A 13,404-nucleotide genomic window follows, 5' to 3' on the forward strand; every position below is an offset into this window, starting at 1 on the left:
TACTTGCATCAATACTTTAAAATCCCACTGCACACTGATCTATAATGTTAGGGCTTTTTGACGTAATTCATGCCATACATCTGATAAATTATTATTTACAGTAGCAGTTTCATGTTGAAAATGATCATTAATGCTGTTGAAATGTACAAAGGTTTTTATGTTAAAAACGTACAGGGCAATTTGTTCCACAACTTATACATGCTTTTGTCCTTGCCGTTGCTTTAAAATGTTTTGGTCTTTTTTTCCTTCAGTTTCCATGAAAACAAGGGCACCTCTTAGAAGTAATTTCATGTTGTTTGTTTGCAGCCTTGCTTAATGGGCGCACCTTATCGCACTTCTAACATGCAGATCTGATTTTACAAAATGGCTGAACTGCTGAAAGTCATGAACATAGCCAGTAATAAGGCTTTTGGTTTATCTCTCTCCCCATGATATTACTGTTGTTTACGTTCATTGCTACCCCAATCAAACTTAACTTAAAAGGCTAACCGCCTTTTAATGAAAGAAAATAAAGTAATGACAGTAATTGAGTAATGCCTTTTCCTACCGTCCTGCTTTAATGAGGCTCTTCTCACCATCAGGCAGTTGTAAAAGGTCTGATTCCATAGCAAAGTAGTATACCATAACTGTGTTCCTCAATTGTGCATACAAGCCTATGCATGGCACACCATTATTGTTGTTGCCGGTTCTAATCCTGTACATAGCATTCACGCCTCAAGACAATGTTGTGGATTCAATACTTTACTCGCTGAGGTAGTAAAGACTTACAAAATATATACTTGAGTCTCACGAGATATGAAGATTCACACATTTGAAATGTTTGTGCCCGCCTTTAGAAGCATTTTTTTCCCCCTTAAATCTTTGGTGCAATCCTGAATTGTATGACTTATAGGGGAATTTGTCTTTTTTGATGTATGTGTAACTAAGTACATGATGCAAAAGAGAAATATCTGGTACTCCTTATTTACCAGCTACAGTACTGCAAGTATGATTGCCTTCTCCTGATTATGGTGTCAGCATACAAACTGAATGTGAAGAAACACTGAATGTGTTTACTGAATCTGCGAGAACAGTCTTTTTTTTTTATTGATTACATAAAAATGATGATGATTGCTGCGTAGGTTGGATGTAGGTGGAGGATGATATAGGCTAAAACTGAAAAGCAGAAATATTGTCCATCTGTGCGTTGCATAAAAACCAAGAAATGTGTGTGAACTGGAGCTAGGTGGATAACATTACGTTGGGGTTGTGTGGTGGGTGGCTCGGCGGTGTGAATAAGCTGGGACATGGACACATTTATAACAATTAAAGTGTGAAATGTTCTCTTCTGTTCAGTCCTGTCATCTGTGAGCAAAATGGGCAAGTAAAATGGTGTAACGGCAAATGTTGTTTCTTTTGTCTCCATCCAGATGTTTTGGACAGCATGGCCAGGTTCAGCATTCAAGGCGTGTTCAACTACAGCATGTTGACACTATCAGACCATGAGAGAGTTTTGTACGTCGGGGCACGCGAGGCACTATTTGCCTTGGACCCCAACGATATTAGCAGGCAGCTTCGGCCACAGGTAACACACGCACACAAGCGCATATACACACACAGATATACCTTAAAAAGGTGTGTACTGTGAGCCGTCCCCCTTCAATTTTTCACATGCTCTTCAGAGCAGAGTCCTACTGATTACTGATTGCATCTGGTGCAGCCAGCTGGAATCAAGAATAAAAGTCACGAGAACAGTTTGATTCAGAGTGCCTAATGCATGGCCCTTGATTTTGATGCTGAAACAGATATAATTAAATTTGACTTATTTAAAACACTAAAACTGTAGAACAAAAAAAAAAAAATTATTACATAATGATGTCTAACAATGGTGCCACTCAAAGGTGAGTAAGTATACTGTGGTGTTTGTGAAGTGAAGAAAACAATTTTTTCAGACATCTGGATGGATTATGCCCAATGTACATTTATCTTATTGAGCCCTACACATTTGGAATACTAATAACTTAATAGATTAAATTAATTTTCTTTGAAAGCTTTTATGAATAAGGCATTGTATAATCCCAGCCCTCGCCACAATTCCTTGTGTTAATGTAGACGCTGCCCTCATTTAATCTTTTTCGGGGTTCTAATTTTCTGATTCAAGGACATCTGAGAACACACTTAAAAAAAAAAAAACTCCGGCAGATAATGAAAGGGGAAAATAGTGTAATAATAAATTAAATGAGTCATACTAGTGGTTGGGCCTTTTATTAGTCATACCTGTTCTTCTATTAAAGCTGAGGTTTGTAGAAGCTAATGAGATAGAAACTGTCAAGTGTTTTAATAGTTTTTCAGAATGTGTTAAAGTACCCTCTGTCAGGTTGGGGAGTGGGGTGGAGGACCCAAATGAAGGGAGCAAAAGGAGCAAGGCAAGGATGTAGTCAAAAAGGGGATTTAATTAAGAAAAAGGCAAACAAGGTACTTGGCAAAAATAACATAATTAACAATGTCCAAAAACAAAGCAAAGCAACAAACCACACAGGAACAAGGCTAGGCAAGGAAATTATGACAACAGGACACGGCCTGGGTGTGACAATGACAATGACTCGACAAGGACTGAAAGAAAGCAGGGAACTAAGGCCCCGTCCACACGAAAGACAGTTTCAATGTATCCTCACAAGTTTCTTACCGTTTAGACCGTTCGTCTACACGATGGCGCGGTTTTGGTGCTTGACACTGATCACTTTTGAAACCGGGCTCCAGAGTGGAAAGATTTCAAAAGCGCTGTCTGGACACCATATGCAGGATACTCCTCCAGTGATGACGTAATGGTCGCAGCTCGATGACGACGCATTGTCGCACATTGATGACGTATGCGCCAATTCTTGCGTGACTGCGCGCGAACCGTCAGTCTGTGAACAACAATGGCGGGATAGCCGTGTCGTAGATTTGCGCAACCTCCTTAGCTTGCTTATGCTTTTGCAGCAAAATATTTTGCTTCTTTATTCCCAACAAGCGGTGTTGTACTTGAATCATTGTCACTTCTCCTGTGTTCGTCTTTTTCCGTGTTTTGATACATGGAAAGCCATGCTTGTTCTGTAGATTGCGATAAAGTTAGGGGGGAAAAAGTGTTTGTCTTCTTTGCTGATTCGTCTTCCTCGCTTTCCGTTTACTCCCTGGGGCTGCACTACAGCGCCACTCCAGACTTGGCATATACAGTACAGCCGTTAAACGTCCTCATCGTCTTCGTTTGGACACAGGCAAGTCATGACATGCTTCTGTGTGTACGAGATTTGTTTGAGGAACGAAGGCTTTGCTTCCGTCTGGACGGGGCCTAAATACACATAGTAACGAGACAACGAGAGACACCTGGACAAGACACACGTGGCTTGGGGAACTGATTGGGTAACACCAGGGACCGGGATAACAAGCACAGGAGGACATGATAACACTTGACGAGACATTGACAAAGGGAGACACACAAGGAAAACATAACCCATAGACCATGACACCCTCCTTGAAGGGTCATGATAATTGTAAATGGTATTAACTGCTACTGTTGTCTAAATAGGGAACCGAGATTCTTTATGTCACTTAAATCAACTTGAAAGTCGCATTCGGTATAAGATGTCTCTTATGGGGGAAAACAATGACAAAATAATAAACAATGTAAGTGAGGGTCATGAACAAATTCAGGATTTTTGTATGAAAACCTTGTTAACTCTTTGACTGCCATAAACGTTATAAAACGTTTAGCATAAACCTAGGGAAGGGCGCCGAGGACGTTAAAAGACGTCCCCTATGTTTTTTTGTTTTTTTTTTCAAAAACGGGTGCAGGAAAGCCTTGGGCAGCTGTGCTGAAAGTATCAGGCAGATCTGATTAGTCAAAGACTCGTTTTGGCCCCTAGAGGGCAGCGATGACTCTCTTTGCACAAGGTTGGATGGGCCGCCCACCGTGGGCGTCAGTAGAAGACGTGAGGCGGAGCTAGAGTGTTGAGGAGACAATGGCTGATCCAAGCCACAATGGCTTGACCAAGCAACCGGTTACAAGCAGCTCACGCTTGAGCATTTTTTTCAAAGACGGAAAGCATCAATCAATACTAAAAAGCGCATTGATGTCAACGATGATGATGACAACGAGCTCTACGCCAAAGTTGGAAGCTTTGGCGTGACTGTTATGAACACGTAGTAAGCCTCACCGGTAAGCGCGGCTAGCGCTGCTAAGGCCGGAAAACGCGCACAATAGCCGGCCGGGTACTTCTACACAATCGGACATTCGATCGGGCGATGGAGAGTTGGCATCGACCAATGCAGATTGATGATGATGATGAGGAGGACTCCGAGCTCTACGCCAAAGTTGGAAGCTTTGGCGTGACTGTTATGAACACGTAGTAAGCCTCACCGGTAAGCGCGGCTAGCGCTGCTAAGGCCGGAAAACGCGCACAATAGCCGGCCGGGTACTTCTACACAATCGGACATTCGATCGGGCGATGGAGAGTTGGCATCGACCAATGCAGATTGATGATGATGATGAGGAGGACTCCGAGCTCTACGCCAAAGTTGGAAGCTTTGGCGTGACTGTTATGAACACGTAGTAAGCCTCACCGGCTTAGCGCGGCTAGCGCTGCTAAGGCCGGAAAACGCGGAGCTGCACAAGCGGACATTCGATCGGACAATGAAGAGTACCCCGAGTCCAATGCATATTCATCGGAGGAGCGGATACAGTCTGATCACGGAGAAGACACTGTTTCTGGACTACGATGCCACCATGAATGGAGTGGATAAAATGGATCAGAACATCTCCTACCACCCGGTATAGCAACTGAAGGACACGGGGAAGCGAGACGTAACGAAACCGTAACGTAACCGTAGCATGATCCTGATATTAGACTTGATGACACACTGCAGTATATACTTGCTATTCCCCGGAAAAAAACGGCCGGCAAGAAAGTGGCGCACGCGAAGAGGCAATCTGTTATGCAAATGCTGTTGCGTCTCTTTGCACGCAGGAGAGTGTTACAAAAAGAAAAACTGTCGTTGAAACATCCACATATTTGTAAATAGCACCACAGTTGCACACATTTGTAAATAGTTTGCCAAATTGTTGTCAAATTGTTACACTGTTGAATGTAAATAAACTTATTTTGCTATCAAAAAACACTTTTTCATTCTTGGTGGTAGTGTTTTATAGAAGTAAAGCACTATTTAGGTGTTTGTGGCATCATTCATGGACAAAAAGAAGTGTCAAATTCACTAGAATGCATGAAATAATATCGTTTCACTAAAAGCTTGATTTCTCCGTATTTTGGTCCAACACAGGCGAAATTGGGTCAAACTAACCATTTTCTATTGTTGATTACTAAAGAACGGAATAAGGTAGAAACAAACCCTTTTTTTCTGATGAAAGATGAAAGTCCAATCTTTCATTTGGTAGTACGTGTGTTTCCATAGTCCAAACAGAACATTTTCTGTGGACCTTGAAAATCAGTCAAAATGCTTAAATCGGCTGGCACTGGCGGCATCCCTTTTCTGAAAACGTCTGGCAGTCAAAGAGTTAAATATACAGTGTGTGGATGTACCTGTGTCTGTACCTTCGTGTTAATAGAAACTTGGGAAGCCAAATTTCATGACAACGTTGGCGAGATAAAAACAAGCTTTGTCTCTTGTGCTTAAATTGTTTGTCCGAACTTGTTTAAGTGTTTGTTAGAATTGCACGTAGACACCATGGCACCAAACCTCGGTTTTGGAGCTCTTAACCTGGGCAGCATTAAATTAAAGTACACATTGTTGACTAAATATATGCTAGTGCAAGTTAAGATGTTTTTTGGCATTAAACAAAAAATAAGTATCTAGAACAAAATGACATACAAATAAAGTTTTATTAAACAGGAAAAGTCTTTTCAGGAAAGTCTGTTTCCTGGATTGAAGGTTTATGTCATTTTTCCAGGTTATTGCTTTAAATGCATTTGGCTGAGCCCTTGCTTAAGCCTCATTCAGTAATACCATGAGAGAGCAGCCAAATATTAAAATTGTAATGTGTGCTACTTTTGGCTGAAAAACACACAAGTAATGCATATTGCTCACGCTTTGGCTCTGTTCCTCATGCGCTTATTCCGTCCTGTTGTATTGGCCAGATTTTAATATCTGGATCTCGTTTTGCTGAAATGCACTCTGTGAGAATTGTGTTTGTTTGCCACATACATGGCCGCTCACATATTCAGTGGGATGATGAAGCCTCGGAGACCCAGTCTTTGGGAAAGGGTCGTCAATAATTGACCTGAATTGTGATCAATACAATCACAGCAGGTGAGTGAAGGCATAGTGAGCAGCCTGCAGCAGTTTAGGGATTATTATCTGATTTACTGTAATGAGAAGTTATTACATGCTCACACAGAGATGTGCACAAAAACAGTCACATCATGCGAGCGCAGGCTGTTGTGGTTTATGAGTCTTGCAGTGAAGAAGATAAGACCACCTGTTAACATTCCCCCAGTGTGGAACGTCGAGGAAAGATGCCAGCGCTCCAAAGTTTTGCCCTCCACCGCCATCTGCTTATCACTCCGAATTTGAGATGTGTTTTTTTTCTCAATGTTAAACACCACTTTATGAACTTAAGTTATGCAGTCATGTTCTTCCATCAATTTGGTTCAATTATTGATGTACAGTAGCTCAGTCATCCCTCGTTGTGTTTCCTCTGCTGCTATAGCTGTAGCTTTGACCAAACATGCAACAATAATAAAGCTAAGCATTGCCACTCCACTTTCAGAGGTTTCATATTCACGCCATTGCACGGTGTATATTTAAATGAGGCAATTCACACAATGGCAATGCTAAAGCTCACCTCTTACTAAATGTACTTGATAAATATTGTTGAAAGGTTTTTCATGTCATTGATTAAGTGGTCTTGATTCCTCTCCAGTCCATTACTCGCACATGCTAAATTTGCTATTAAAAAGGTGCATTGTCTAATATTAGCTCAATACAGCTACAGTTGGTGTCAATGTAATTAAGCACAAATAAGGCCATTATGCTATTTTTCAAATATGATCCATGTTACCATTCAATGTGTGTTTTAAGAAAACAATACAGTGCATCTTCATCGCTACTGAGGGGTATGTTTCCTCCACTTGAAGCACATTAGTGTGATGTTAAAGGATAACTCAACACCAAATCAACTTCTTTCTTTTTTTTGCTGATTAACTGTATAAACTGGTGTCTACAAATGCTGTCTTCATGTCCTGGTCATTACTTTGACTTTTTAGTGCATGTTTGTTGAAAAAGCTTGAATTTGGGGCAAAAATTGTGCATTTGGCGCCAACTTCAGGTAACACTGGGATAAACTCAATTTGGCTGTTTCTCCTCTCATTACACGAGACAATACATACTACGTCACTTGTTCCGCATGACGTAGTAGCCCCGCCACCCAACCGCTCATTCTCGTACACGCCTCCTTATACGGCTTCTTAGCGATTTGCTGTTGTCAATCACAGCCAGACCACGCCCAACCCTCTCCCCATTCGCAACCCAACGTTCCTCCAGGCAACAACCCCTTTGAGCGCCAATTTCAAATCTTAGTGAGGGGTGGAGCAAGAGTCGAACTTCCTGTTGAGTAATCCTTTAAAAACCTGATTGTTTTAGGAATTTAGAGGGATACTTGACTCATTTAGCCATTTTCAGCAGTAAAAATATATTTTGTTTGTAATTAATTTGATGAATTCATTATTTTTCATTTATAATTAATACCTTTTAAAAAAAAAAATTGTTGCCACTGACTGTTGACTGAAAATGGCTTCACGTAACGACCAATCATGGCTCAGTTCGCTAACGTCACATGACCAAACGAGGAAAACCGGTGAGCTGTGATTGGTCGTTACTTGAACTCTGAGCACCTGTGATATCATTTTCAGTGAACAGCAAGTGGCAAAATGTGTTTCTAAAAATGTATTAATTATACATGAAAAATAATGAAGTTATCAAACAAATTCTAGACAAAATACTAATATTTTACCCTTCTCATCATTCCTAAAATAACCAAAATACCTGAAATACCCTCATTCATGTTATATTTCACTTGCATTCAGATTGACTGGCCAGCACCATTGGACAAGAAGAGGGAGTGTGTCATCAAGGGGAAAAGCAACCAGGTAGGTTGACAGAGAATATGAGATTTCTCAAAGGCACCACTGCAGTCATACAAGAACACTACGACTAACCCAAGAGAGAGAGAATATTATATTGGATGTTTAGTTTTTCATTTCTCCCGTCAGCTAAGCAAGTTTCTCAGCTAATCTGTTTTTATGACTATGTTGTCTTGTAATGCTACTAAATAGGACTATGACTATTGGGTATTGTCAAGGCAAAACAAAAAATATCATTCCAAAATCAACCTGTTTTGATGAACATGTGTTGTTATATCTACAGAATGCTTAGAAAAAGTATATTCATATTCAGGAATGACAATAGGTTGTTTACACTCTGCATTGTTGCATTCATTTGCTGTCCTTCATCTGCTAGACATATTTTAGTCTGACTATCCTCACTGATTGCAGAGGTTGTAAAAAGGAACTTTCATTCCTCAAGTGTGATACTGATTTTATGACAACAGTAAACATGCAAGCATCGTGATGTGGGAATGGCTGAATATAACATAAAAGTAGATTGATCGACATCCTCAACCATTAAGCATTATGAGGAGGTCATCACCAACTTATCTAGGGGATGTGACGCCACGTATGTGCCAAGTCACGTTTTTAGCACGTTGATGTGTACATATCAATGAAGGAAGTACGAAAGACGTTTGCATTTTCAAGATGGAAATACAGTCTCTGTGTTGGGTTTGTGACAGCAAAAGATGAAAATATTAACTTTGGTTGTACACTCAGTACTATCGACAAAGTGGTATCTAGCTAAATACATCAAATTTGAAAAAAACATTTGGAGTCGCAGCACAGCACATTCAACTTGAATTGTTGGGACGGTCCCAACGGGTTGTGTGAAATAGAGCTGCGGCTAATGCAGGAGGTCCCTGCATTTTCAATGTTGTAGTTACATTTATAAACAATTAAATTTTACCCTCACAGTTTTAACAGTTTAATATGTCAGGTCAAAAAAGACTGCCTTTATGTTGTATAAATATTTTTTTAAATATCAAATTAAGTAGTACATTTATATTTAGTGAAATCAAGAAAGACTTTCTAGACTATGTAAAAACAATTATATTTAATCAAAAATCATTTTCTTTTTTAATAAAAACTTTACTATATTAACATTAAAAATGCATTTCCAATAAAGCATTGGCAGAACTAGTTGTCATTTTTATGTTATTGAAAGTAACTTACAATCTAATTTATTTACTTTTAGAATAACAATAATCTGTAAAGTAACTAAGTTACTTTTGAAATTAGGTCATCATTAAGGTAACTGAGTTGCTTTTTCAAGGTAACTGTGTCAACACTGCCCATTACTAAATAAAATGATATGTTCTATTATTGAGCCGATAGTCGGTATCAAGGACGACAGGCACTGTCACTTTGCTTTTCAAGTCATCCATCCATCCATTTTCTTAACCGCTTACTCCTCATGTAAGAGTAAAGAAACTAAGTTACCTTTTCATGGTAGCACTCATTATCTAACTGTGTGAACTTGTCATTTTGGCAATCAATGTCCTGTTTCGGCAAGTTTTGTCTGAATGGCTCAGGCGAATAAATGCCGGAATGCCGGCTCCACCTTTATGCATCTCATGTCTAATTTGCCAGGAAGGCGATGTGAGCAAGTCAGTTCTAACAATTCCTCTTCTCTCCCTCAGACCGAGTGCTTCAACTACATTCGCTTCCTGCAGAGCTATAACCACACACACCTGTACGCGTGTGGTACCTACGCCTTTCAACCCAAATGCACCTATGTGGTAAGAAAGTGATACATAGACAGAATCATATCTAACAGAACTCCAACTCCGCTGTAGTGTGGATGATGCCGCTGTGTAAATATATTGAAGTATCGTCACCACCTGCTTATCACTGGGTGTTTATTTGTGTACATGCAGAATGCAGATTATTTCAGTCTGAGCACTGCTGTCCTGGAAGATGGGAAGGGCAAATGTCCATATGACCCCGCCAAGGGCCACACTGGCCTAATAGTAGGTGAGTCTTGTGCATGTGTGCCTGTGCCAGCTGCATTTTGAGTTGGGGATCAATATGATTTATAGCGTTGACAGAGGCATAAAAACATACATCAAATCTCTACAAAGTATTCCTGCAAGCTTTCCATTTTGTTTTGTCGCCACGCAATTGCACGCAGGGTCCAGGACTCAATTCCGAGTGCATGGTTGAACTAAACCTACAAGCACCCATTCTTCATTTGTGTTCCTCCAATGGACTGTTGACCTTCGTAATTTTAGCTTGAGTTTGATTTAAACCAAGACTTTTTTATTGGTACAGACAAGGAGCTCTACTCTGCCACGCTCAACAACTTCTTGGGAACTGAGCCAGTCATACAAAGGAACTTGGGCCAACAGCACTATAGCATGAAGAGTGAATACTTGCCTGCGTGGCTCAATGGTAAGTATGTTAGGAGAAAGTCATTAGAAGTACCTGTATGTCACTAATGAAATACTTGGAATAAAACACATGCAAAAATGTAAATATAAGACTTAAATTGTGATTTTCCATCTTAAGTGCCCGAGCAAGTAATTGGAATCAAACCTTTTGTTCCAGTACAACATATACAGTCTATTAATGTATTTTATTCTTGTATATTCTTGAAGTAGTAGCCACATTACTCAACACTCAAGACTTATTTTGTTTGTTGCAGTTTCACAAAAGGTTTCTCAGCTGTCATTCAAATGAGATAGTTAAGCAGATGTTCTAAAGTCAATCAGCGTGCATAGGCGCTAGTCCTCGTTAGTGCATCGATTTTAAAACATTTGTCTCTTAAATATCATCATATCTGAATTTCATAAATATATTTTTCAGCAATGTAAGCCTAAGTCAATGCTGTCATGTGAATGAATTGATCACGTCACATAAATTAGATGGACAATGGCGCCAGTTTCCTTTGGACAGATTTTAATTAAAGGGAGAAGAAAAAAGCCAGAAACGTCAAAGAACAAAAAGAGAGAGAGAATGAGTTCAGGAAATAAAGCATAGCACTTTGGCACTGTTACGTTTTGTTATCTTTTGAAGGAAAGAAATGAGAAATGTGGAAAGAAATGAGGGGAAAGACGATGAGGTCACAGCAAATGGAATTGGTAATGAAAGGGCAGGCGTTACGGTTGGCTAAGAGCCAATAGAGGGACAGGTAAAGAGAATTGGTGAGGGAGGAAACAGATGAGGCCAAGATATAATCGAAAAGTATTACCAGTGCATTAGCTAGAGCTTCAACATACTTTTTTTAGTGTCCTATTGTGGCCTAATGTACTGCTTTAAAGGTAGACAGTATGTGTTGAAAATAATGGAATCCGCATTGTAGCCAGGTAATGGTGCGTAATAAAATGTTCAGATCTTTCACAACATGAAATGAATTACATCAAGAGTGACTCTGCAAAAAACAAGAGTCTCCTTACATTGTGAGCAATGAAGAAGCAGTGATGGGTCACAAGCAGAGATTGTCAATCTGTCTATTAATGCTGTTTGTGTGTGCGCAGAACCAGACTTTGTGGGTTCAGCCCTGGTTCGAGAGAGCAGCGGCAGTAAGGAGGGTGACGACGACAAGATCTATTTCTTCTTTAGTGAGCGAGCATTGGAGCTGGATTGTGACACTGAGCTCAACGTGGCGAGAGTGGCTCGCGTCTGCAAGGTAACCATTACACCACACAAAAGATTAAGACAAATCTCACATTTTATTAGTTTGTTTTTATTATTTATTTATTGTTATTTATCTATTATGTATTTATTTTGTTTTGTCGTTATTTATTTATTTATTATTGTAGTTGAGAGGCCACATGTAGCCTAATTTAATGTCATGTGGGTTGGGCCAGTGGTATCATAACATACCGTACATAACAAGACATTTTTAACCTGTTTTTTAAGTGTATGAACTAGGGGCATCAAAATAAGTGTTTTAATTTTGAGCTAATTTAAACTTCCTTTAACGCCACAATTTTTGGGGGATGCACGATTAATGACCGCCCCTTACTTGGAAAGCTTGTACTCTGGGAATTCCAGTAGCAACGCAGCAGACATGTCCACGTCAAAATTTTGCAGTAATAAGTGTAATATTAATGCATTTATTTGTGGAGACTAGGGTCAAATTTTATTATTTAAAAAATGTGCAGAATTTCACAAGTTACTTCATGTTAAACATTAGATAGCTCTTAATATGAAAAGAAAAATGCGCTGAGCTGTCACCAGTGTCTTAGAACAGCAGTTATGCCATCTAGTGGTAGAAAAATGACCTCAACACAAATCAATATCACATTCCTTTGTTTACTGTACAGTACATCTTTTTTAATTTTAACTCAATCTTATGAATTATTATGAAATTACTCTATCAATGACTAAAAGATGCCGCCATATTTCTATTAGTTTACTATTTTTTCCAGTATGAAAACTTAGACAAAAAATATTTTCCTGTACATTTAGAACAGATATAAAATGTGCGATTAATTGTGAGTTAACTATTGAAGTCACGCAATTAATTACGATTTTAAAAAATGTTATCGCCTGACACCCCTATTATAAACTTTAAATATTAAACATGAATAAAAATACATTGATAAATGTAAAGGCAATTGCATGAACAATAATAACGTGTTGGCGTGTAGTCTTACTCTCAAGTTTGTGGAAAGCAGTGCCCCCAAGGGGCAAAATTAGGGATAACAGGTAGACTCACTCACCCGAGTATCCAACTGTAACCCTGTTACACGGGCTGAATTGGGCCCCCTTGCAGAATGGATGGTTGTGGCCCACGGACCATATGTGAAAGTGTAACTTTAGACTGACGTTCTGCCACCAACGCGTCTGGGCGTATCTTCAAGGACACACCCTTGGTGCGCCGAAATGTTCATCTTAGCCCAGACCCATCTGCCAAATTGGCAAAGGCGTGTGGCGAGGCTTGCGTCTGCACGAAAATCAAGATACGCCAGCATTTCTGAGAAAAGTGTTAACAGGGTGAAGATGTGTGTAATTAACCACACTGTATTTGCACAGTTTTATGGAGAATGCCCTTTAATGTCTGTCTGAGAAGAACAATAAACCTCTTTGAATGAAATTAGAAACAGATGCCCACACTTGATGAACACTGGAGCAATGAATAATTCAATGCATCCTACTGATATTGGTTTTGCTCTAGTGTGCTATGTCTCATTCTAACGACTATACTATCACCATTTACACGTACTTTATCTTTTCCTAGAGCACACACCATCACTGAGGACAATGAGAATGACATTGTTTGGCACAATGGCTTTTCTAAGGGTGTTATATCTACATA

The 13,404-nt window shown here is 39.6% G+C and overlaps 1 protein-coding gene across 2 annotated transcripts in view; it reads left to right on the forward strand.

The window, feature by feature from the left end:
- sema4c (sema domain, immunoglobulin domain (Ig), transmembrane domain (TM) and short cytoplasmic domain, (semaphorin) 4C) overlaps positions 1–13,404 on the forward strand; it is a 106,815-nt gene that overhangs the window by 79,543 nt on the left and 13,868 nt on the right. For both annotated transcript variants that reach the window (XM_086076842.1, XM_086076843.1), the window contains exons 4-9: positions 1,410–1,564; positions 8,058–8,120; positions 9,782–9,880; positions 10,019–10,115; positions 10,413–10,532; positions 11,618–11,769. In XM_086076842.1, coding sequence (XP_085932968.1) covers positions 1,410–1,564; positions 8,058–8,120; positions 9,782–9,880; positions 10,019–10,115; positions 10,413–10,532; positions 11,618–11,769 — 686 coding nt within the window. The remainder of the gene's footprint in view (positions 1–1,409; positions 1,565–8,057; positions 8,121–9,781; positions 9,881–10,018; positions 10,116–10,412; positions 10,533–11,617; positions 11,770–13,404) is intronic.

The sequence above is a fragment of the Leptonotus elevatus genome, chromosome 5, assembly GCF_054856555.1.
Source record: "Leptonotus elevatus isolate MCC_2025b chromosome 5, RoL_Lele_1.0, whole genome shotgun sequence".
NCBI lineage: Eukaryota > Metazoa > Chordata > Actinopteri > Syngnathiformes > Syngnathidae > Leptonotus > Leptonotus elevatus.